At 38.8% G+C, this 23,316-nt stretch overlaps 3 protein-coding genes across 8 annotated transcripts in view; 1 reads left to right on the plus strand and 2 right to left on the minus strand.

Moving 5' to 3' along the window:
- Positions 1-6,204, minus strand: part of LOC137257715 (tyrosine-protein phosphatase non-receptor type 1-like) — a 32,916-nt gene extending 26,712 nt beyond the window's left edge. The window contains exons 1-2 of the mRNA XM_067795110.1: positions 6,042-6,204; positions 392-500 (exon numbers count right to left, since the gene is read on the minus strand). Of these exons, the coding sequence (XP_067651211.1) occupies positions 392-500; positions 6,042-6,107 (175 nt within the window). The 5' untranslated portion in view covers positions 6,108-6,204. The remainder of the gene's footprint in view (positions 1-391; positions 501-6,041) is intronic.
- Positions 6,205-6,256: 52 nt separating this feature from the next.
- LOC137258269 (ankyrin repeat and SOCS box protein 8-like) lies at positions 6,257-17,964 on the plus strand. Its single transcript, XM_067795878.1, has 4 exons — positions 6,257-6,384; positions 8,348-8,504; positions 10,075-10,206; positions 16,655-17,964. Exons 1-4 carry the CDS (start codon positions 6,331-6,333, stop codon positions 17,308-17,310), a joined length of 999 nt encoding a protein of 332 aa, XP_067651979.1. The 5' UTR covers positions 6,257-6,330; the 3' UTR covers positions 17,311-17,964.
- Positions 17,965-19,775: 1,811 nt separating this feature from the next.
- LOC137257356 (magnesium-dependent phosphatase 1-like) overlaps positions 19,776-23,316 on the minus strand; it is a 36,679-nt gene continuing 33,138 nt past the window's right edge. For all 6 annotated transcript variants that reach the window (XM_067794682.1, XM_067794680.1, XM_067794678.1 and 3 more), the window contains one exon: positions 19,776-20,534. In XM_067794682.1, coding sequence (XP_067650783.1) covers positions 20,440-20,534 — 95 coding nt within the window. In that variant the 3' untranslated portion in view covers positions 19,776-20,439. The remainder of the gene's footprint in view (positions 20,535-23,316) is intronic.

A 23,316-nucleotide genomic window follows, 5' to 3' on the forward strand; every position in this document is an offset into this window, starting at 1 on the left:
AGCAGAAGGCATCAGGTAAACTATTATTTACAAATTTACCCACCATCATTGTCTAACCTTCACCTACAGAACTGAAGCTCCAGCTGAACCTCAAAAGTTAGTTTCAAGCATTGTTAAACATGTTAAACATGCAAAGGAAATATAAGGGTCTGTAAAATAATCAAATGGTGGTGTGCAGAAAATCAGAAAGAAGAAACCTAGTAAAATTACAAAACTTTTGTTAATTTTTCGCCAAGAACTGGGTACAATCTTAATGGGATGCAAAATAGTTTTTTGCATCAATTTGTGCATACTAGATGGAAATTTCTGCAAAGTATTTTCCATAAAAACATATAAACCATGAGTGACAGTTTGTGTATTACCAGGATTACAAAGAATATGACTGACTCACATGGGCTGACATCTCTGTATCTGTTTTTATTTTTGTTTTCTGGCTTCCTTGCTTCTGTCACTCCAAATTTGTTGTCAAGTGTCTTTAGGGATGCTTCATTTTTCACTCTCTGTGAAGAAAATCACCACACATTTCTTGTAATCCATGTTTGAAACAATATACTTACAAAGTTCAATGGCTCAATAATTTCTTGAATTTGTCTTAATGATTAATCAGCATGATCAGTAAGCATGCTATGGTTATGTTGAAAAGATTATATAAATATACAGAATAACGTAAGTTCCCTCATTAAACATTCTCATCATGCACATTGTGATTGAATGGTCACTGAAAGATAAATCATCATGTCCCATAACACAGTAATCCATTGCCCAGAAGGTTAGGAGAAGAGCATTATAGTGTTCCCTCACATATTTTCTGTGACCCATATTTACACTTACTTGTGACATAAAAGAATGATGCTTGGGGTTAATCGCTCAATACTGTCTAATGCCTCACCACTTGGCATCTTGTGGATCAATGTAATAGTTTGTATGGGATGTGAACATTCATATACACAATGCCTATCTTTGTAGGTGTCTGTCACATAGCTGAACATTCCTATCCAGTGGCATGATGCCTGGTACACAACTTAAAATCTGAACGAAATTTAACAATGAGGATGTACCTCAGCTGCCTGGAAAGATAACAATTTACAGAATGTGCAGTTGCGTCCAACAGATCTTCATATCTAGACCTGTGTACAAATATGACCTACAGCATAGATCATCTTCTGAAGAATTTGTGGGACTGTATGCTGAAAGGCTTCAAAAATATACAAGTGTTTAGTTTTGTTCTGGAAATAAAACCTCAAGGGAAGGTCAAACATTTCTATGCCTCAACAAGTACAATTTCTGCAATTTTAGTAAAGAAATAATATACAAATTTATGCTTTGGAGCTAAAGCACAGTCCTGTCCCCTTCCATCAAACAACTGGCAAGAAAGAAAATAGCAAGAAGCCACTAACATCAGGAGACATCAGCCAGCCACAAATCACGAGGAGGGAACATACCTTCCTATAGCCTGGGACTTACTGCTTTGATCACTGATTGACTGTTGTCAGTACTTTTAACTTTATCAGTCTAATTGATGCTTATGATTTTGTTCCTGGCTTCAATTAAAAATACTTAAGAAAACCTGATGTTTGGATTTATTATTGTTAACAACTGTCATATTTAGCTAAACATCGGGAGATCTACTACAATTGATAATGTCAAGGTAAATCCAAAGCTGTCTGTTTAAAGATGTGTATATTGACACTGACATTTACCATGTTTACTGTACAGAAGCAACAGTTTTCTGGTTTATCACTAGCAATGATTAGAACCCTGCACAACAGAAAAGTCTGCATTAGGTGCGTGCAGAGTTTTGGATTTCAATTAACAGAGTGTGAAGGATTTAATGCACTGTGTCACTCTGAACCTAAACCTCCCTTATGAGTTAACCTAAGAAGCCAACATCCTGCCACGTGACAAAGAGTGCTACTGCAAAGAACTAGTGCTTGTTTACCAAGTCATCAGCACCCAATGGTTTACATTTCTACATGCACAATAGCCAGTTTCTGTGCCATTCCATGAAAATTGATAAAAAGGTACAAAAATTCCTCTACTTGCAGTTGCTAGGAAATAATTTGTTACAAACAGCTGCAGAATCATACCAGAATTCACCAATCAAAAGGTGTGTCCAGACCAATGGATCAAAAGAGCAAATTTGGTCAGAAAGGAGAATATAAACAAAATGACTGTAGTAGGGTGTTCAAAAGGGGATGCTAAGGACAAAGTTTTCTTTCACATCTGTGGGTGAGAATCCCATGTGAGAAAAAAAGTATAACACATGTGTGAGATCAATTTCTAATCCATGGTCAAGTTATGATGGACTAATTTCTTGATTAAAATTACTTCCTTTACACCTGCTATTTTCATGACTCAAGCATAAACAGGTCTTTATACAATGAAAGACATATAGAATAAATATAACACAAATCTAGTTTTTCTAATTCCTTTTATTTAAACTTTTCAAGTCATGAATTCTAAATGGATTTAACTATCAGTGATACCTGTGAAAATCGCCTTTATAGATAAAGCCCAGGAGTCCCTGCAAATATTTGAAATGAACAATGTTGGTACTTGTACTAAGAGTTGTGAAAAAAATCCTTTGAGAAATCAATTTGCCTCATTGTTTCTTTGAGAAATTGATGAAGATGATAGTTTTCACTGTTAGACATGATGACCCATTCCCTGTGCCGAGCTACTATGTGACTCCAATGTTATCAAATTCCCTTATAATAATGAGAAGCAAAACACACTTCTTGAAACAGTCTACAACATGGACATTTGCGACGGTTGATGAGTGCAAATAGTGACACATGTCCTTCTATTCAATCAAACATGTACAGGAACAGTTAATCTACACTTAAGATATTCCTCCAGACAATGAAAAGTTCATGTCTTCATAATCAACACACATGTCATCCTGACAACTTACAACTTAAATTCCTTAACATTCCAAGATGCAGTTTCTGGCTTAAGAGAACAAGAAGGCTGCACCCCAGCAAAGAAGAGTAGTCCCCCATTGAGACTGAACATAACCTCAGCAATGCCACATTCAAGCACTTGGGTTACTCTTAATTACACACACTCAATACAGCGTTCATGAATAGCATCTGACCCTCTGACAAATCTGGCAGATTCACCAGTGGTCAGATAAAAATCACCGACCCGCCAGCCCCAGTGTCGGACTGAATATTTCACAATGTCTTTGTGTGAAGTTTTTATTTGCGGCATGGGACCTTTGTTTGCTGTTTATAAATCTTAAGTTTGTTACTATATAATGTTAATTATTTCAACGCCAATTATAAGAAATGTCAAACCTGAAATGTTTGTTAAACTTTCTTCTGTGGATTGCACAAAGGAATGAGTGAGACATGGGCATGTCTAGTGACAGCACGAGGGCGAGTTAGACTTTGAATCATTACTGAAAATATGTAGATCTACAAGTGAAAGTGGCTGGAGTGCAAGTTCTAGGCTGATTTCCATTAGCCCAAAATTTCTACATTAAAACATTACATCGTTTATTTAACTTTTTTGACATTTTTGGTCTCCCGTTTTGTTTTGTGAACAAAATATTAAAAATGGAAATGGAAAACAACTGGTACTCATGCATTTACCTACCAGGGGTGTGGAAATAGAACAATTTTCAACTTCCCCCTAGGCAAGTAAACTGGAAAAACTGACTTGCCCAACAGGAGAGCCTACATGCCCAGAATTTTAAAATTATTGCTTGATTAATATTGTGAACTGAATAAAAATGATTATGATAATTTCAAAGCGTAATGTTGTCTTTTGTACTGATTATTTCAGAATTTGAAATGAGAAGTGTACAATATATGTGTACTACTGGAAATGTGCCATACTGAAAATAGCTTGCTGAATTTCACATTAATATTAATCACCACAAATTACAAAGTATTCTGAAAGAATGTATTTAATCACTGCAGGTCAGACATCCAGTGACATCAGAAATTGCCTTTATGGAATCAACACAAGCATCTCTGAGTTGATGGTCATTACCAAGATCTACACCAGTTTTCACGAATAGTGTCTGACCCTCTGACAAATCTGGCAGATTTGCCAATGGTCAGACAGAAGTCCCCAACTTGCTGGCCCCATTACCATGACCTTGTCTGAAGTTGTTACTTGTGGCATGTGACACTTGTTCACTGTTTATAAATTCATGTTTGTAAATATAATGTTTGTCATTATACAATGCTAATAATTTCAATGCCAATTTTGAGAAATGATATTTCTGAAATGGTTGTTTAACTTTATTGTGTGGGTAATGTGAATTTTCAGTATGTCAGTGGGAAACTTACAGGACCCAAAGTCTTGTTACTTTAAAACACCATTCGTAAACACTGCTACACCATTTTTTTCTGAACCTAAAGAAAAGGGGTAATCAGTAAATGGTCTGTTGTGTTTTGCAACTGCAAACACTGTATTAAAAAGTTTTTTATAACATTCCACCCCAAAGGAATCAACTCTTAGTAAGTCCCCAACTACTTTTTTTTGCGTAAACTTCATATGGCATGCCATATGTTTTGCTGATGTTTCATGTGAAGTTAAGGTTTGTATGCGATCAACAACTTTTCTAAGGAACAAACACGATGTTTTATCAGCTAACTGTGGGTAGAGCCGACATGTCTTGCAGTAACATGTGCCACTGCCATCTGCTACTAACCACGGAAAATCAACTTTCCAACCGTCTTGAAATGTTTGCTTTTTGTTAGTTTTTTTTCATAGTCCTTATCCTTTTCAGCTTGAGTTTTCTTCCATTTAACGTTATCATAACGTTTAGTTACAGGCAAACAACACTGCTGGCATCCACATGCTCATTTGTGATAAGTGCATGATACGATAAGTGTTGTGATTTGAATCAGGATTCTACGTGATATCTTTAGGATGTGGCATATATTGATTTAATATAACAGAATTTTCCCACTAGCCCAAGGGCAAGCAATCTTGAAAATTTGACTTGCCCTGCGCATTCAAAATGCAGGTCAGGCAAGTTGCACACAGTATTTCCACACCCCTGCCTACTATATTGGATTAGGTCTCTTACCCTAACCCTAAACCTAACTCTAAACCTAACCCTAAAAATAATTCTAATAAACAGAATACGTTGACCAAACCGGCACAAAAATGGCTGATGTGTCCAGTTTAATGCATTCTTACTGCTTTGAAAAATAAATACGAATAAACTCTGTAAACTTGCGCATCTGCCGGTGAACTACTCCTGGAAACTCGTAACATTGCTGGAATTCTGTGGCATATGTTCAGGGGCTTTTTGAGGAGTTTCCTTCCCCTCTGTATTTAGTATCAATGATAAAAACAAAACTTGGGGTGATTTTATAGTGAGTGAGTGAGTGAGTGAGTTTGGTATAATGCCGCTTTTAGCAATATTCCAGCGATATCACGGCGGGGGACACCAGAAAATGGGCCTCACACATTGTACCCATGTGGGAAATCGAACCCGGGTCTTCGGCGTGACCAGCGAACGCTTTAACCACTAGGCTACCCCACCGCCCCGTGATTTTATAGAGTGTAAAAAACTGAGTGACAGTACTTGTAGAATATGTTTTGAAACGATTCGCTGTAAGATAAATGGTATCTGACATACATTTGTTTAGTAATCTCTATGGGTATTTATATATAACCTACCCTCATGCTCACTAACCCTCTAGACCAAAGAAGCATATGAGATTCGTGAAGCAAGAGTTGTACTCGGAGTTTGATGTCAAACCCTGCATCAACAAAAGACAAAATGAATTTTCTAATTGTCAAACCTGCCTAGATCTAAGGCTACCAAAACATTTTACTTTACCGTAACATGAAATGGCTAAGTATCATGATACAGTGAAAAGGTTTCTGGTTGATGTATGCATGAAAGCTGTAGCCAATGTTTGTGTGAGAAATCCTATTTGGGGCATCTTCTATTAAACAGCAGAAATTTTAAGTGAAAGGAAACTTATCATTTCCTTGAAAGTTGTTGTGCCTGAGCAGTGAAGGCATCAACCACACAAATTATGCCAGAGGAGCCAACAAAGAGACCAAACCTGGTACACTTCGTTCCATATCTTAGCGGAATCATAATCCAAGAATTCGTTTTCCAGTCTCGACATTATTCTTCTTTGCACGTGATTATATCAAGAAAAGAGGAACCGTTCCCACTCAGTTCGCTGACACCGGACGCTCGCTACGCCATGTCTGTGCCGAGTTGAATATTCCAATTGTTTTGATTGGTGTAGGTATTTTTAACCTGTCACGTACCGTTGTCCATTCACTGCCGCCTTGCAACGAAAAAGTACCGTCTGCTATGTCGTGTTGCGTAAATAATAGGACAAAATGGCAAAACAAGAGGAAATTATTAAAGCTATAAAATACAATGATTATATGAAGGTATTGCAATAATATTTATGATTACCTACATACCTTTTACTCAGTGATTGCAAAGACGGCTTTGGTGATTGTCATGAGGTGCGTTCTAAGTCAATGAAAGAACAATCAGACGATAATTTCAGATGGGACAATAATTATTAGCTGGTAACATTTTTGTATGCAGGTCCATGTGTGCGTAAGTTGAGTAAATAGTTAGGTCCACATATATGACAAGTGAATTGGTCATTTGGCGATTTTCGTCCGTATTTCTTACGACTATCGATAGTAAAAGACGGCTCTGTCGTTTTAGTCTAACCATAGTTTAGCTAGCTGAACTAGTCTAACCAGGGAGACTATGATAATAGAGGGAGAAGAAAAAACCCGAAAAGCCCTAGCTGAACGTATGTCTCGAGTCGTTACATAACCAGTGTAGCCAATATGGTGGCAGCGTAGTATTTATGATTGAGCCCGGTTTGTTTTCAACAGCTGATTAAGTTTGCTGAGTGTTGTAACAACTGAAAACCTACATGTAAAAGATAAGTTAATATATTTTGTCACTTCAGTTTAAGTGAAATAATTGGTATTAGTGTCCGCATTAGGCTAGTAGATTTGTAGTAAAGTTTCAATTCGGTATGTTATAGCTCACTGGTTTCCATTCTTGATTCGCCGCGAAGATAGGCTAAGTTGTGCTGATAAAAACTTCTTTCACACATTCGTTTAATTTTTAGAAGGAAAACATACCTTTAGTTGAAAGGTATTTGCAAGTAATAGTGATAGTTTTATGACTTTAAAAAATTATTTGTGTGCATTTGAGGTGTGTGAAAAACATGACATATCGTCGATTTGATCATTTCTGCCATTGATGCTTGTGATGTTTGAGGGTCATAGTTCTATAACTTCATTCTTTCTTGTTGATCTTATTATTTGAGAAAAGTGGAAAGGTGTTTTCGCTTTGTGATAGTTTTACACTTTCTGTTCTGAGGGGTGTCTGACAGTGTCAGTTATTTTTTATTGATGTCCATTCCATTCCCCACATGCAATAAGATAAAAAGCTGATGTTAACAAATGTGTCCTCGTGATATTTTTGTGTTCTTTCACATGTTTTGGGAGAGAAGGCCACAGTGTATTATTTATTCTTTCATTTATTCACATATGTACTTCTTTTTTATTCTTTTTCTTTACTTCTTTCATTCATTCATGTATAATTCTTGCTCTTTATTCTTACTGTAATTCATTCATTCACTCATTGTAAAATTCTGACTGATACAATAAACTGGCTGAAGTTGTGTTAAACAAAGCTGAAGTTGCGCTGGGAATGAGCCAAGTCACTGTGTGCATTGGAGCATGATGAGCACACGTTGTTAATTAGTACAAATGGTAATGAAAGTAAGCGAGTGACCATCCCTGTTGTAGATTATCCCTGGTCTGACTTAAATAATATTGTTGATGGAGGCCAGTGGAGACGTTAGTGGAAGAAATTGTGGCAAAACATGCAGAACTAAAGATTTAGAGCAGAAGTGGAAGGCAAGTGTAGACTGACGTTTAGTCCCAGAAATAAAGTTACCTATTGACAATCTATATATTTCTATCATTATTAGTATATCTACAGAATACTGGATACATGCTAGCCATATTGCTCAGTGTCATGTTTTCAAGATTAGACGCATGGTGACCAAAAACATTACTGACCAAAGTCTGTTCATCTGGATGTTATGACTGCTGTTTTGTGGGCGTGGGGACCGTTCTCGGGCGCTGTTGTACCTGATGGGCGGGTATTGTTTCCATTCCAAATGATTATTGTTCTGTTACAGCGTGTTTCTTTCGGTTTTAGAAGATCTTGTTGCAGTTTTTGAAGTTTATTTTCTTAGTTTGGTGTTTGGTTCTGTTTTGGTGTATTTGAGTTCAGTTTTTGATGGTTTGTTCCCTGTTTGTATGACAGACCTGATCCTTGCCATTGTACTAACAATTTTGCTTTGACCAACAGATGGAGGAGTTGTTAAATAGAAGGTTGAGATCCAGCATCAACAAAAAGTTGAAGATACAAACAGAGGCATATATGGGTGTGATGTCACCACTCTGCCTGGCTGTCATTGAAGGAGACCCAGCTGACACAAACATCATACAACTGCTGCTAAGAAATGGTCAGTAGCATGCTCTATTGCATGAATCTTAGTGTTGGTATATTTCAATAGTATACACTGTGTACAGAAACCTGTATCTGCCAGTACACTAACAGTAATAACTGTATTTTACCATTTTATAATAGATGATCATATTGTAGCAGCCGCAATTACAACCAATGTTTTATTCTTAGTAAGACAAAGTATGTCATTCACTCAAAAACGCAAAACTATGTCAGACTGAACTTACTCATGAATGGCAAAACTATTTAAGAAGTTAATAATAATCATAAACATCTACATATTTCACTTCAAAGTGATTGTTCTTGGAAAGTTCATATAACATGGTAAAGAAAATCAGTTGCCTGAAAAGGTGGAAATACTGTTCAGAAAACTCTAACTACTTTATATAATTCCTTTTACCTTACCACTTTTTGTGCACTGCTGTCATATATGATATAATTGTACAGTTGAACAGGCAATCTTACTGAAGAATTTACATTTAGACACTTTAAGATCTATATGCAGCGTGATTCTAGGCACCAGTCATAATAAACTATACATGGAAACCAATAATAGTACACTGAAAGAAAGACAATGTAGGCTCATAACTTTCTTTAGAATGTGTCATTGTCTGACTCCTGATTATCTAACAATCATGTACCAGGCAGAATATTTGAACAAAGCAACTATAATCTTAAAAATAGTACTTCCATTCAAACTGTTATCTGTAGAATGTAAAGATATTCTCAGTCGTTTTTACCGAAAAAGATTTTGTCGTGGAATTCATTGATCGATGGAGCTGTTAATAATATTTCCCTACATCAATTTAAAACCACGAGAAACCCAAAAGAAACTCACAATTACTTTGATATAAAGTTTGGGACTAGATTTTGCCAAAACATCCATCATTGCGTCGAGCTGGGCCGTGGTGATCCAAATGTAGACAGATATAATAGACATATATCGGAAACATCCAAGTGTTCATGTGGTCATTATAATGAAGATGTTATTCACTATCTTTTATATGTCAGAACTATCAAAATCTAAGGACAGCTGTGTATTTTCATACCTCAACAAATTGTGACATTCTCAACTCATTACACCAGTTCTAAATGTATTTTTTAAGCATAAACGTTTACAGTGATTATCACCTCTATACATATGTATTCAATGTAAGATAAGCTTTATATTACTTGATTTTCTACAGCAATTCATTTCGTTGATAGGCATAACCAATACCATCATGAACATATTCATTACTCAATCATTTATGTTATTTGGTCTCAGTATTATTCAGTTGTAATTTGTCCCTTTGGGCCTAACACAATGCATGTGCTGCCATACTTGCTTGAATGAGGAGAGGTTTCTCAGTGTCCCTGTATTTGCCATTCAGATGTGGAGTATACTGAAGTAAGCGTTCACACAAAGCAAAATGGGTCATTTATCACTAAGCATGTCATTTAGCTGTAAAATGATGTAGGACAGCACATCAGTGTTGTATCCAAAGTAACTGAGGAGTTTTGCTAGTTTCAAGCTAAATTCATTGCTTTTCAGTTTATGCCTATATCAGAATGACAATTGTTTACAGGAGCTAATCCTCGGAAACGGAGAGACTATCGCATTCCTAATATCCTCCCCATTATGACAGAGTACCTATCTCCAGTGTTCATGGCCATCAAGAAACAGAACATCGATGTGCTCAAACTGCTTCTGGAGGCTGGTGGGTTTAATTGTTTCTGAACTTCATTTAGGAGAATGCATGCCATGTTCTTTTGGTACCTTCAAAGTGAAAGGGGTGATGGGGTAGCAAAGTCGTTAAAGTGTTTGTTTATCACACTGAAGGCCTGGGTTCAATTCCATACATGAGTATGGAAGTCTTTGAAGGGCATTTAGAAGTGAAATACATAAGAATGAAGATTTATGGATATCAACTTCTTTATTATGAGAACATAACGTTTCGGAGTTAATGCTTACTCCTTCATCAGGTGGAGTTAATGCTTACTCCTTCATCACCACCTGATGAAGGAGTAAGCATTAACTCCGAAACGTTGTGTTCTCATAATAAAGAAGTTGATATCCATAAATCTTCATTCTTATGATAAGTATTGTCCCTGTTTTCAGAGATTTGTATTTGTAACAGCACAATTTTGAAGTAACAAACGTCATGACAAATTAACTGTCAAAATTCCATATATTTGCATATATTTTACAAGCTGACATACATTTTTCATTTTGATTGAGTGAGTTGGGTTTTCATGCCGCTTTTAGCCATATTCCACTATTCTTCTTCATTCTTCATAGAGGTACATACATTATATATGCATTTTCTACTGCTGAAAATGTCATGTGATTGTTGTATCAGTGTTGTAATAAAATATTGTACAATAAACAAAAAAGTCTTTTTTGTTCATTAGACAGCCCCTCACCAAGTGGAGTCACCTGTGTGCCACGCATGTGCAACCAACCAGGTAAGCATCCAAGCCCGTATCATCACTCCTTCTGCTGAATAAGTCAGTGAGAAGAGTTACGGGGGAGGTGGGTGGCCCTACCCCAAGGACGATTCTCTTCAAAGAATTGGAAACCTCTACAGGTTTGTCTTATTCTTCTTCATAGAGATCATCCTTGGGGTACATACAGTAGAATCTGTCAAGACCATACATGGCAGGTACATTTATCATCAGTTCTACAATTCAGCACATTGTCTAAACCAGATTATTTCTTCAGTCCCAATGAGTGCTGGTTTTGTAAATGCCTTAACTCAGACTCCCAAAACCAGGAAGCTAGGGAGGATGAGCAATTCTGAGGTGCCAACCTCAGAGGTTATGCAAAAGAGCACACACATAGTGTGAACGTAAAAAACTTCACCCACAAAGTGATATCAATAGAGAGCACCTTAAGGGGGAAAACCCAACGCACAAACGACATGAGAATTGAAAGTCATGGGAAATAGCCTCAGAAGATATATATCAATGATACACAATTAACAACAGCGTCAACCATCCAGATAACAAAGATTCACTTGGTCAGGGTGGCAGTACACTGTCCACTGGAGAGACCAGATCGGCCAAAACATACTTGATCAGAGGAATGTGTATCGAGCCAGATAAAAGTGCTGGGCCTGCTCCAAATAGCAGCAGAGCAGATCTCTTCAGTGGGCAGTGCCGATGCAAAAGCCTTTAAAGCGGCTACTGCCCGGACCGAGTGAGCCTTCAACCCCTCAGGGGGAGGCTTTCCCTTAGCCTGATGTGCAGCACAAATCACCGAAACTAGCCTTCGAGATAAGCTCTGTTTAGAAGCCGGTAACCCAGCCATCCCTCCACCGTAACAGCAGAAGAGATTCGTACCCGTACGGATCCCTTGTGTTCGTTTGATACAGACCTTGAGCGTCTTGGGGACATCCAACGGGTGATTGCTCGTTGCAGAGGTCCCTGATGTAGAAGGCTGGGTAAGAGCAGGAAGTTCATTAGGAACTGTCACGTGGAAAGCATGATCAATTTGGACGTTAAGTATCTGGGAGGCGAATACCGATACGGTTGGGGTGAAACACAGTCAGCGCTGGGTCTGCTGACATACCATGTAAATTGCCAACCCTTTGCCCAGATGTTACCGCCACCAGAAATACAGCCTTCCATGTTAACAGCTGAATGGAAATAGTAGATAGATGTGAGAAAGTAGGACCAGTCTGCCAGTCAAGTACGATTGCGAAATCCCAAGGTGGGCTGGTACGCCTGACAGCACGTGAGCCAAGAAGTGCTGTACAAGAGGGGGCTGTCCCAGAAATTCACCAGGAGTGTGAAAAGTTGAAATAGTGGTGGAGTAGCCCCGAATGGTCGAGTCGCCAAACCTTCCTCCAAACGAGCTTGCAGAAACTCCAATACTTGGACGAAATCCGCAGAAAAGGGATCTGCATTCCCCCTATCTAAACGCCATAGCAGGACCACCTATCCTCATACTGAATGTTTGTCGAATCCTGCCTCAATGCCAGTATTGTGTCTGCAACTGCTGCAGGAATTCTGCGTGCCTCAAGGCTAGACCTGACAGAGGCCAAGTCACCCACTGAATCCTTGGATTGGGGTGTGGCGTGTCATTCCGAGTGAGAATGTCCGGTCTCAAAGGTAATAGAACAGGAGGCTGAGCCAGAAATCTGAGAATTACCGGAAACCAGCTCTGTGAAGGCCAAAGCGGTGCCAGAAGCACAAGTAGCCAAGCTGGCTGGGTGGACAGCTGGGAGGGACCCGGGGAATGAGAGGTACTGGCTGCAACACCCACAGCTTCTTGCCCATCCAATCTAGCAGGAAGGCGTCGTCCCGCTGGATGCAAACAGATCCACTGGGAACGATCTGTACAACTGGGAGATAACTCTGCATATACACCAATCTACTTGTGAGGTCCCAGGATCTGGCGTGTCTGCTCGCATGTTCTCCAGCCTGGATAAACCGGAATCAGCTTACATCAGCCTTACTTCAGGATATATGCTGTTAGACTGGTGTTGAGAGTTCCAAATGGGCCCCTTTGGTGAGACTCCTGACTTCGGTCCACCACTAAAGTTGAGGAGACAACCACCCACGAACTGTGAGACTTCTCCAGATATTTGGAGTGAGTCCACAGACTTGCCAAAGCTTGCTGTATAGAGCACATCCTCAACCGTGCCTGCCACAGTACAGAGACAGTTGCCGCCATGTGACCCAGCATATGGAGCCAACCATGCTGGCACATGTGGCTGTGAGAGGAAGGAGGACACCATCTCCCATACTCTGGTGACCCAGTCGAGTGACAAAGAGACAAGACCCTGTTGAGTTGTGAACCTCGCCCCAAGAGGAGTCCTGGGTGGGTACCAGGTCAGATTTCTTGAGGTTGATGATCCACCCCAGTCGAACTAGAATGTCTATGTCACCGTGTGGGTAGAATCTAGACTCGCTGGCTGAGTCAGTGCTCTGAGTAACCAGTCGTCTAGGTACAGGTGACAATGCCGACCTTGTGACCTTGCGAGGGAAGTTGGCACTATCATGAGCACCCTGAGGGCAGTGGATATGCCAGAGGGGAGCACCATGAACTGGGAACACATCCCATCGCAAGAGAACCTGAGGACCTGCTTGAATGTGGGATGAATTGGCACATGTATATACGCATTCTTTTGATTAATCAACTTAAGCCAATCCCCAGGCTGAACAGAAGAGATCACGGAGCGAAGTGTCTCCATCTTGAAGGATGGAACCTCTAACACGTGGTTCAATACCTTGAGGTTGAGAATGGACGGAACTCACCGTCCTTCTTTGGTACAGGGATGTAGGTGGAATAAAACCCTGCCTTCTCCTCGCCCCATAGTACGTGCTCTGTTGCAGACTTGTCCAGCAAAGACTGAACTTCATCGCGCAGGATACCTGCCTTGACCGGCAACTGGGAGCCAGAAGAAGGGGAGGGCTCCTTACTCTTACCATTGGCAGAGCAGCCAGTCGCCGGTGCAACGCCTGAACCCCAGTCCTGAGACACAGGAGCAAGCACAGATGGAACCGGCCCTCCGCTCTCATGGGGAGTGCAGTGCAGGGACCAGAATCCCAGTAATCCTCCTAGGGGACAGAGAGAGACCAAGGGGTAGCTGAGGCGTCTGGATCCAAGCCAAAAGGAATGGGTCAGCAGCAGCCACCAGGCCTACAGGTCAAGCCATGCTCAGTGATCAAGCCCCCAGACTTTCCAACCCGTATCCAGAGTGGGTGAGGAACTCCTACCAGAGACTTCCAACAGACTCATGGATGAGAGACTATCCCAGTCACATCACACCCTCTTTCTACTTGCGCAGATACTACAATCTCAGTTCCACTAACTTCATATCATCGGGCTTCATTTCCAATTCTCACTTTTCAAACTGTCTCTTTCAGTTCGCAGGTAGTAATTCAAACGTTTGAACTTAAAACTTTGCCGATACCAGGACACGTAACGTTGAGTTGTTCCACCCTAATTCGCCGACCGATGTTAGCTTGGTTGACTGACGGCTGTTTGGGGGTGCTGTATGCTGATTGGCTAATGGTTTGGTAGGCGTGTCATTTTAATCGCTGGTAACAAAGACATCTGTTTCGATGAATGTGATTATGTTGAAAGAAAATATTGTTGAAAGGGTATAGTATTTGTTGCTGAATTTAATTATAAGGATTGACTGTGTAGCGTAGCGGATTCTTACAAAAGTTTGCACATTGGTTTTTAGTTTCATACTTAAATGCAACGAAAGAAATACACAGTCAATCCTTAAATCTTTCCAAAAAGGATTATCAATTTCAACAATGTTCTGAAAATTTACTCCATATTTCAATACATCATTTAATGGAAAATTGCATGGATTACACGAATTTGTTTTTCTCAAAAACAGTTTGAGAGTAGATGCCTTCATGGCATAAATAAAGGTTTTAGTATCTATCATGCGTAATCCCTTTTCTGTAAAATCTTTTTTTTTTAAGGTACTCCATTTAATTTTGTCATTTTTGTCATTCCAAATAAATCTGAAAAATAGTCTCCCAAGGGAAGTGATAAATTCGTCTGGTGATTTAGGTAATGGATTGAAAATGTGAACCAATTTCGAAATAGCCAATGTTTTCTTTACAGTGATTTTGCCAAACAGTGTCAAATGTCTTTTTCCCCATGTTGCCAGTAATCTATGAATTTCTTCAAGTCCTTTTCTCGTGTTAATTACCCATGTCATTCAGATTACCCATAAGTCTTGTAATACCCCAAACTTCAAATTCCTCTCTTTGCCATTTTATATTAAAATCAAGACAAATTACATCGCTGCTACCTGCTTTTGAACGTGGCTATAAAATGGATCATTCAGCCATTAGCTTTACTTTCTCAAACACTAAAAACCAAGAAAGAGGCATGGGCTATTGGGAATTTAATACATCTTTACTCTTACATCCTGAATATGCTGATTTAGTAAGATCAGTATTGAGGGGTACCACTGAAAAATATTTAGATACCGGTAAAAATGTTGATGATTCTGCTATTAAACTGAAGATTCATGACAGTTTATTCTTTGAAACTTTTCTGATGAAAGTCACAGGAAAATCAATTTTCTTTTCATCCTTTCTCAAAAAGAAAACAACAAATAAGACCAGTTAATTGGAAAATAAAATCAAAGATTGTGAAGACAACATTAGAAAAGATTTTCAAAATATCAATGAAGCCCTCCTACCTGAACTTACAAAATTAAAATTGGAACTGCAACAAATTAAAGAAGAAGAGATGAGAGGAACTCAACACAGAAACAGAATCTTATGGAATGAGGAAGGAGAGAAAGCAACAAAATACTTTAGTCATTTAGAAAATTGAAACCTTTTAGCAAATCAATAAAAATCAGTAATCAGATTATTACTGATAAGAATAAGGAAATTACTGACAGTAAAACAATCTTAAATGAAATGAAAGAATTCTACAAAAACTTTTACTCCTCTGACAAGAATTGTGGCAGTGATGACCTCCTAGACAATGTAATAACTCCAGTCTTTAGTAACCAAATTACCGACAACCTAGACATGAATGAAATAACACTGGCAGTAAAAAACATGAAGAATAGCAAAAGGCCCGGAATTGATGGATTTCCTATAGATATCTTCCTTAGGGAGGTAAACTTAAACATATGCAAAAGTAAATTTATGAAGCATAACTTAGTGGTACCTGTTGATTCATTTAGTGTCACTGCCATCTGAATGAGACAAACAGGCAAAGTCAAAACGGTTAGTATCTTTGGCAAGAATGGTCTCTACATCTTCTTCATGCAATTAGCACAGGGGATTTGTAACTCTCCTTGTGAAAAGTAAACATGGGCAACAGCAAATTTAACGAAAACAACTTAGTCACTGCAAGCATTCTCTTGACTAATCACGTTTAGTGTTAGATAAAAGGGTAGGCTGATCTGTGGAATTTACGGTTTGGTTGATCATGAACTATACATACAGGTGTCATCTAGCTACCACAGTTGTCAACTGTTTTCAAAATATCACATGTAGTCAGTGACATGGTCAAATATGTACCCATGAAAATTGGCCCACAGGGCTGGCTATAAAATAAAGTTGTAAGCCTGCTGGCTGCCAGACAGATGCTATTTTATACGCTGCCTATATATATGTTATGCATGCTGTCTCCAATATGTTCTCAAATAATTGTGTGTATGTATTCCTTAGGTGCAAGTGCAAGTGAAACCTCTCCAGAACTGAAAGTTCAGGAAGAAGAAGGGGGTTCAGTGCTCTACAGTGATACACAAGAGACATGTCTACATCGGGCTGTACTCATGAAAAATCCTGCAATGGTGGAACTGCTTGTCACGAAGGGTGCAGATGTCAATGCCTTAAATAGGGATGCCCAGACACCTCTACATTGTTGTGGATATCAGTACCACCCAAAGGTGTTCAAGCATCTTGTGTGTGGTGGTGCTATGGCTGTCAGTGTGGACCAAGAGGGACAGAGTGTGCTTGGTCTGCTGCTCAAACCGCAGCTGTGTGATGGTGGTGTAGATGGCAAAAACAGCAGAGATATCCAGGACAGGATTGAGAGTGTTCACCTTTTGCTGTCGGCTGGATATGATCTTCAAAAGGATATTCCTGTCAGGAGGATTGTCAATGAAACAACCTTGAACTCTAACATCAGTGGGATTTGTCAAGATAAACAATTTTTGGTATTTATGACCCACAGACTTGTGAATCCTCCATCTCTTGACTTTTTGTGTTGTATTGCTATCAGACAATTTTTGAAGTACAATTGTCATTTATCTGTTGTTGATTTACTGCCATTGCCACAAAAGTTTAAAGACTATATTTTGCTGAGGACATATTGGAAGTAACATATTTGGTGGATGAAAAGCACTGGAAGTACAATGTTTGGAGGATGAAAATGTTACTGGTGTAGATATCTGTGGGAGGCATGTTGTTTGAGCACAGTGCCAAGTTTCCAGTTCATGTTTCCCGAAGACCCTTGAACACGTCAGATCTTCTCCTAGTTGGACAAAGCTGAATGGACTAAAAAAATCAATTTAGAGTATCTGTTAAAGGGATGTGATTTAGAAATAGATCACTCATATCAAGCAAATCTTGGATGACAGCTACAGGATGTACAACCTATTCCATTACAAAAACATCTGTTTTGAATACATATACCTCAATGGAAATGCAATTTCAGTCAAGTATTAGATATTCCAGAATTTTCTTGTGGCCAGTTTCCACATCTGAATGGATGTTTTTCTAAGTGTAGCATCGAAAGGAAGTTTGTGGAAGCTGCATTCTAACAGGCTAGCAAACAAAGTGATATGTTTCTCCGTTATCACACGATAGGTCTGATGAGACTGTATGTTCATGTCATCTCTGTAACTTCACTTTGCTTAAGAATTCAATATACTTTATGAAAACCCAGTGTATTTTTTACACCACCCACACATTTCATTGTGTCTGCAGTTCCAAAATGTAATTGGTATATTGTTATGAATAAAAATAAATTTCAGTATTGTTCTTCTGTAATGAAAATGTTTCAGACCATGCTGTGTCAGAGCAGATTTCTGAAGGATCTTTCAAAATGAAATCAATGATACACTTTCATGAGAAGAAATAAGTTAAATTCAATTTTGGTGCCATACTCAGAATCAAATGTATGTTTTTACAGGAAAAAGGCTGGCATCTAAAATTCCCCATTTTTGCACACACCATATTAATGTTTCCAATATCCTGTGGCTCAAAAGAAGATATTTATTTTGATTATTTCTGGGGGTTTTGGTTTGGGGTTTAGATTTAATATCATGTCAGGTTTAGGGTTAGGATTAGGGTTAGGTTTGGAATGGGTTTTCTATCAAAAACATCTATTCCCAGGCATAGAATGATTTTCTTAAATGGGGGTCACAGGCAGAAATCTTTCCCACATGGGTGGTAGATGGAATTTATAAGTTGATTTGTTTCATTCATAAATTGTTGTAACTTTGTGTAGAGTTCCCATCTCCAGCCATGTGGTTGGTATGATGGCAGACTGCTTGGTTACTCTGGTTGTCGGGCATTTTTTCGCACACATGGCTTGGGTATCTGTATGTTCATGTTTTTTCTATGTTATGCGTACATATTTTTACTGTACAACAGCAACTATTACCTGGTTTTGTTTGTTACAGTTCTGGCCTTGCATTTCATGCAGTTTTAAGAACCCTTCCTCAACAAAGGCTAAGGGAAAGAAGAGTGCCTGTGTTGCCACAGGTAGTCACCTCCTTGTATGTCCGGCTCAGACCTGCGGACTTTCGCCTTCGGGGTTCTGTGGGCCCTCCATCGAAACCATTTATCTCCAAGGCCCTCTCGCAGCTAGCCACCCAGTCAGCGCAACTATTTGTGCTTCCTGCATCTCTGTGGTCATCTCAGTGCTGGTTCCCAGTAATACTCAGAGGTCGCTCACTGAACCATCTGTACTATTATCTCAGCAACCAAAACTGCTCTCCCAGAACAGCAAGGAAAACCCAAATCCCAGGATACAGTGGGTGGCTTGGCCACTGCCCAGAATCGCCTCCCTCCGTGGGAGTGGAATTCCTGCATCAGTTGCAGACACAATTCTGGCTTTGTAGAGGGATTTGACTAATATACAGTGCAATGATCTATGTGCCTGTGGAAACTGAGGGATTCTCGATCCCTTTTCTTTGACTGTAGTTCTGTAGTTGAGGTGTTTTCACAGTCTCGGTTAGAGGCTGTCTACTATCCGAGGCTACTCCATGACTATTTCGGGTGTCCATATTCCCACCAAGGGTACTTATAGGACAGCACCCTCTGGTGCAGTGATTCTTAGTAAGACAGACTGGGTCCGTTCATCTGCCAGACAAGTCCCTTTTGGGACTCGTCTGTTGTACTAGATTGCTTGTTCAGTACTCCCTTTTAAGGTTCGATTGATACATCTACCAAGTTTTGCAGAAAAATATTGAAAGGTTTTAGAGTTATGCTCTGGAAACGAAGCTCACCCCACCATTGGACTAAAACCAAAACATTCCATGCAAAAACAAAAAAAATATAAATGCCAAAAATCTGTAAATAGCTAAAGGCACAGCCATAGGTTCAGATTATTATATCTATCAATTTTGGTCTAAAATGATGAACGTTTTTTGGGCAGATGGACGGACAGACAGACGAGGCATCAACTATATCCCCACTGCATTACATGCTTTACAGAATTAAAAGAATTGTTCCGTGTCCATAATATTTCAACTATCCATGTAGAAATGCACGAGTGCTTCTCAAACTTATATCACTCTATTGAAGCAGACTTTTACAGTTTGCTGAGGAAAAGATATAATTAAGAAAAACTCATGACTTTATTACTTATTATTCCAACACTCTGTAAAAGTACTGATTGAACATATATGTAACACACAGAATCTGGTAAAATGAACAATGTCATGAATATGGATGAGAGATCTGATACACAAATAGTCATGTCCAAAAATGTAGACCTAAACTTGTTTTGCTGTTAGCATTTACAGTGTACTTTGTTTTTAAACAGAAAATAATACCATGTGGTCATTGTTTAGTTAAGGCATCATTAAAATATGGAAAAAGGACAAACATTTTCTAAAAACATCATGATAACCAACATTAATAATGATAGAAGAAAAATGGACATAATCAGATGGTAGACAAATATAAAATGGGGACAGATTTGTTCTGGTATTTTCTTAAGATGCATTATAATCATGTCAATCTTCTGTACACGAATTAATGATTGCATTGAAAAGTTTTTTAAAAACAAATGTAAAACATAAAAAAATATATAAAATATACTGGTATGCATTTAATGTAAGGTGCGTAAAATGATCTCCCAACAACGACAGAGGTGCAACTAAAAGGATTAAGAAATTTTTATACAATCTTTAACCTTCAATGATTAACATACACTAAGCCTTAATGTTGATGTGCTGCATACTCAAGTGAAATTGAAAAACATAGGGGTTAAATAGTTGTTATCTTTGCTGTTGTCGATTGAGTTGAAATGTCTCTAGTCCTTCTTTGATCAAAGATTCTGTAACACCATCCCTGACAAGGATGCAGGTCACACCTGAAACAATACAATGCAGATGGATCTCGGATTACAACACAGGTCATCCCTTAAAACCCCTTAAACAATCACTTCCAGATGGGGGGTGCGCAACCCCCTTTCGCCCTGAAAGTTTACTAAATGACTGTTGAAAACAGGTGAAAATGAAGTGTGCAGTCCTTCTTTCAAAAGACTTTGCAGTCCCCCATTTCTCAATAAGCTGTATCTGGCTCTGACCTCACTAGTCACATCTGAAAAAGGGGTGACTGACGCTGGTCAAAGGGTAACATATATTTTGGACACAAGGTCTGTAGCCAAAGTGGTGGCAGGGGAAATCATGACGTTAGTCATATGGTTGATGTTATATGGTTGATATTGGCCATTGTGTGTAATATGTAGAAATGACCAAAAGGTAAAAGAATAATAAGTAAAACTATTCACTGGGTAATGTGCAGGACTGACTAATCAGAGGGTAATGTGCAGGACAGGACATAGGATAATGAACAGGACTGATCAAAGGGTAATGTGTTGGACCTATCATTGGAATATGTGTAGGACCGATCATAGGGTAATGTGTAGAACTGATCAAAGGGTAATGAGCAGGATGGATCATAGGGTAATGTGTAGAACTGATAATACTGTAATGTGCAGGACTGATCAAAGGGTAATGTGTAGGATGGACCATTGGGAAATGTGTAGGACTCCTCATAGGGTAATGTGCTGGAGTGATACTTAAGACTAGTCACAGGGTAATTTAGAAGTTTATCTTACTCCCATGTGTAGTTAAATAAAGTATAGTGAAACAAAGAACTATTAATTGTTTAATTATTGTAGGCAAGATGTTTGCATTCAAGGCCACTGATGTCAGAATAGTTCAGGGCAAAATTATACTTTATCACTCTACATATTTGGGTAGTGCAAATTGTATTTCTCTTTCTATTTTAAGCTTCCAATTTGAAGACAATCCTTGTGTCTTGCAGGGGCCATACCAAAATTTAATTTAATCCGTGGAGTAAATTGAAAATCTTCAAACAGGGTTTACTGCCTTATATATTTATTTGGGTTTATTTTGCACCCTGTTTTTCAGAGTGATAAGTATGACATAAACATAAAAGAAAACCACTAATATTGTTTGTTTATGTTAACCGAAGTCAGTTTTCTTCCACCAGCCCATAATGCCTGGTATATAGTCAATGCCATGTCCGTTTGTCCATCTGTCTGTCAGTCTGTTTTTCTGTCCGTAATCATGAGCATAACTAAAGAAGAGTCACAAGGCACCACTTCAAGATCTGTCTCATATATCTGCCAAGATCTGCTGCAAGAGATCAAATGGATTTTGAGTTGTGTCCCAGCAACAAAGCCCATCCCTCCCTTTTGAGTCAAAGTCCAAATCATTTCCATGGAAACTAGGAAAAACAATAAGAGTCATCAAAAGATTATATATCCCCCAGCTCCCACATATTTGAAAGGACAAATCATCTGACAGTTACGGGAAACGAAGCCCATCCCTCCATTTTGAGACAAAATATGAAATGTTTCCATGTAAACCAAGAAAATAATACGTAATTGCTTCCATGGAAACCCGGAAAATGACAAAGCTCTAAACCTGTAAATAGCAAAAGACATCACCTTGGGGTCTGCCACACATATCTTCAAAGTTTTTCTAACAGATATTAAGAAATTTTTGAGTTGTGCTCTGGATACGAAACACACCTCTCACTTTTGAGACTAAGTCCAAAACGTTTCCATATCAAACCAAGAAAATAATAAATCACAAATACCTGTAAATCGCAAAAGGCACCACTCTGTTCTGATTGATATATCTATCAAGTCTTACAGAAAAATATGGAACAGGATTTGAGTTCTGCTCCGGAAATGAAGCCCATCCCACCGTTAGACTAAGACCAAAACGTTCCATGGAAAAAACAACAACAAAAAATGAAAATGCCAAAAATCTGTAATGCGGGTTCTAACCGTCCATCCGTAATCATTTTGTTGCCGAAGCATAGCTCCAAATCCATTCAATATTTTTAGACCAAAATGTCTTGTATATAGTAATCTGAACCTATGGTTGTGCCTTTAGCTATTTACAGGATTTTTAACATTTTTAATTTTTTTTGTTTTTCCATGGAACATTTTTGTCTTAGTCTAATGGGAAGGGTGGGCTTTGTTTCCGGAGCATAACTCTAAAACCGTATTTTTCTGCAAAACTTGGTAGATATGTCACTCAGAACCTAGAGTGGTGTCTTTTGCTATTTACAGATTTTTGTGATTTATTATATTTTCAGTTTCCATGGAAACGTTTTCGGACTGGTCTCAAAAGTGAGTGAGAGGTGTTTTGTTTCCAGAGCATAACTCGAAAACCTCTTAATATCTCTCAGCAAATCTTGGTAGATAAGTGTGGCAGACCCAAAAGTGGTGCCTTTAGCTATTTACAGGTTTTTTGCAGTGTATCATTTTCTGGGTTTCCATAAAAATCATTTGAACTTAGTCTCGAAAGGGAAGGATGGGCTCCAAATCTTACAGTCCAGGATCCTGATACAAAAACCCCTACTTCAAAAGTTGAAAATGCTGTGGACCATCAGTACTGGCTTCAAAGTGGTTTAGAACAGGCGACTATCAGTCCTGTTATTATACGAGAGCTCTCAGATGATTCTGACAGCAGAGACTCCATGTCCGATTCAGAAGCAGTGTGATGACTTTTGATACCATCCCCTACTGAAGAAATCAACACTGCACGTGCCTCTCGCTTACCTGGCTGTTACCTGAGCTGTTTCTACACCCACGTCACAAATCTTGCAGT

This window comes from Haliotis asinina, chromosome 12 (genome assembly GCF_037392515.1).
Source record: "Haliotis asinina isolate JCU_RB_2024 chromosome 12, JCU_Hal_asi_v2, whole genome shotgun sequence".
In the NCBI taxonomy this organism is placed as follows: domain Eukaryota; kingdom Metazoa; phylum Mollusca; class Gastropoda; order Lepetellida; family Haliotidae; genus Haliotis; species Haliotis asinina.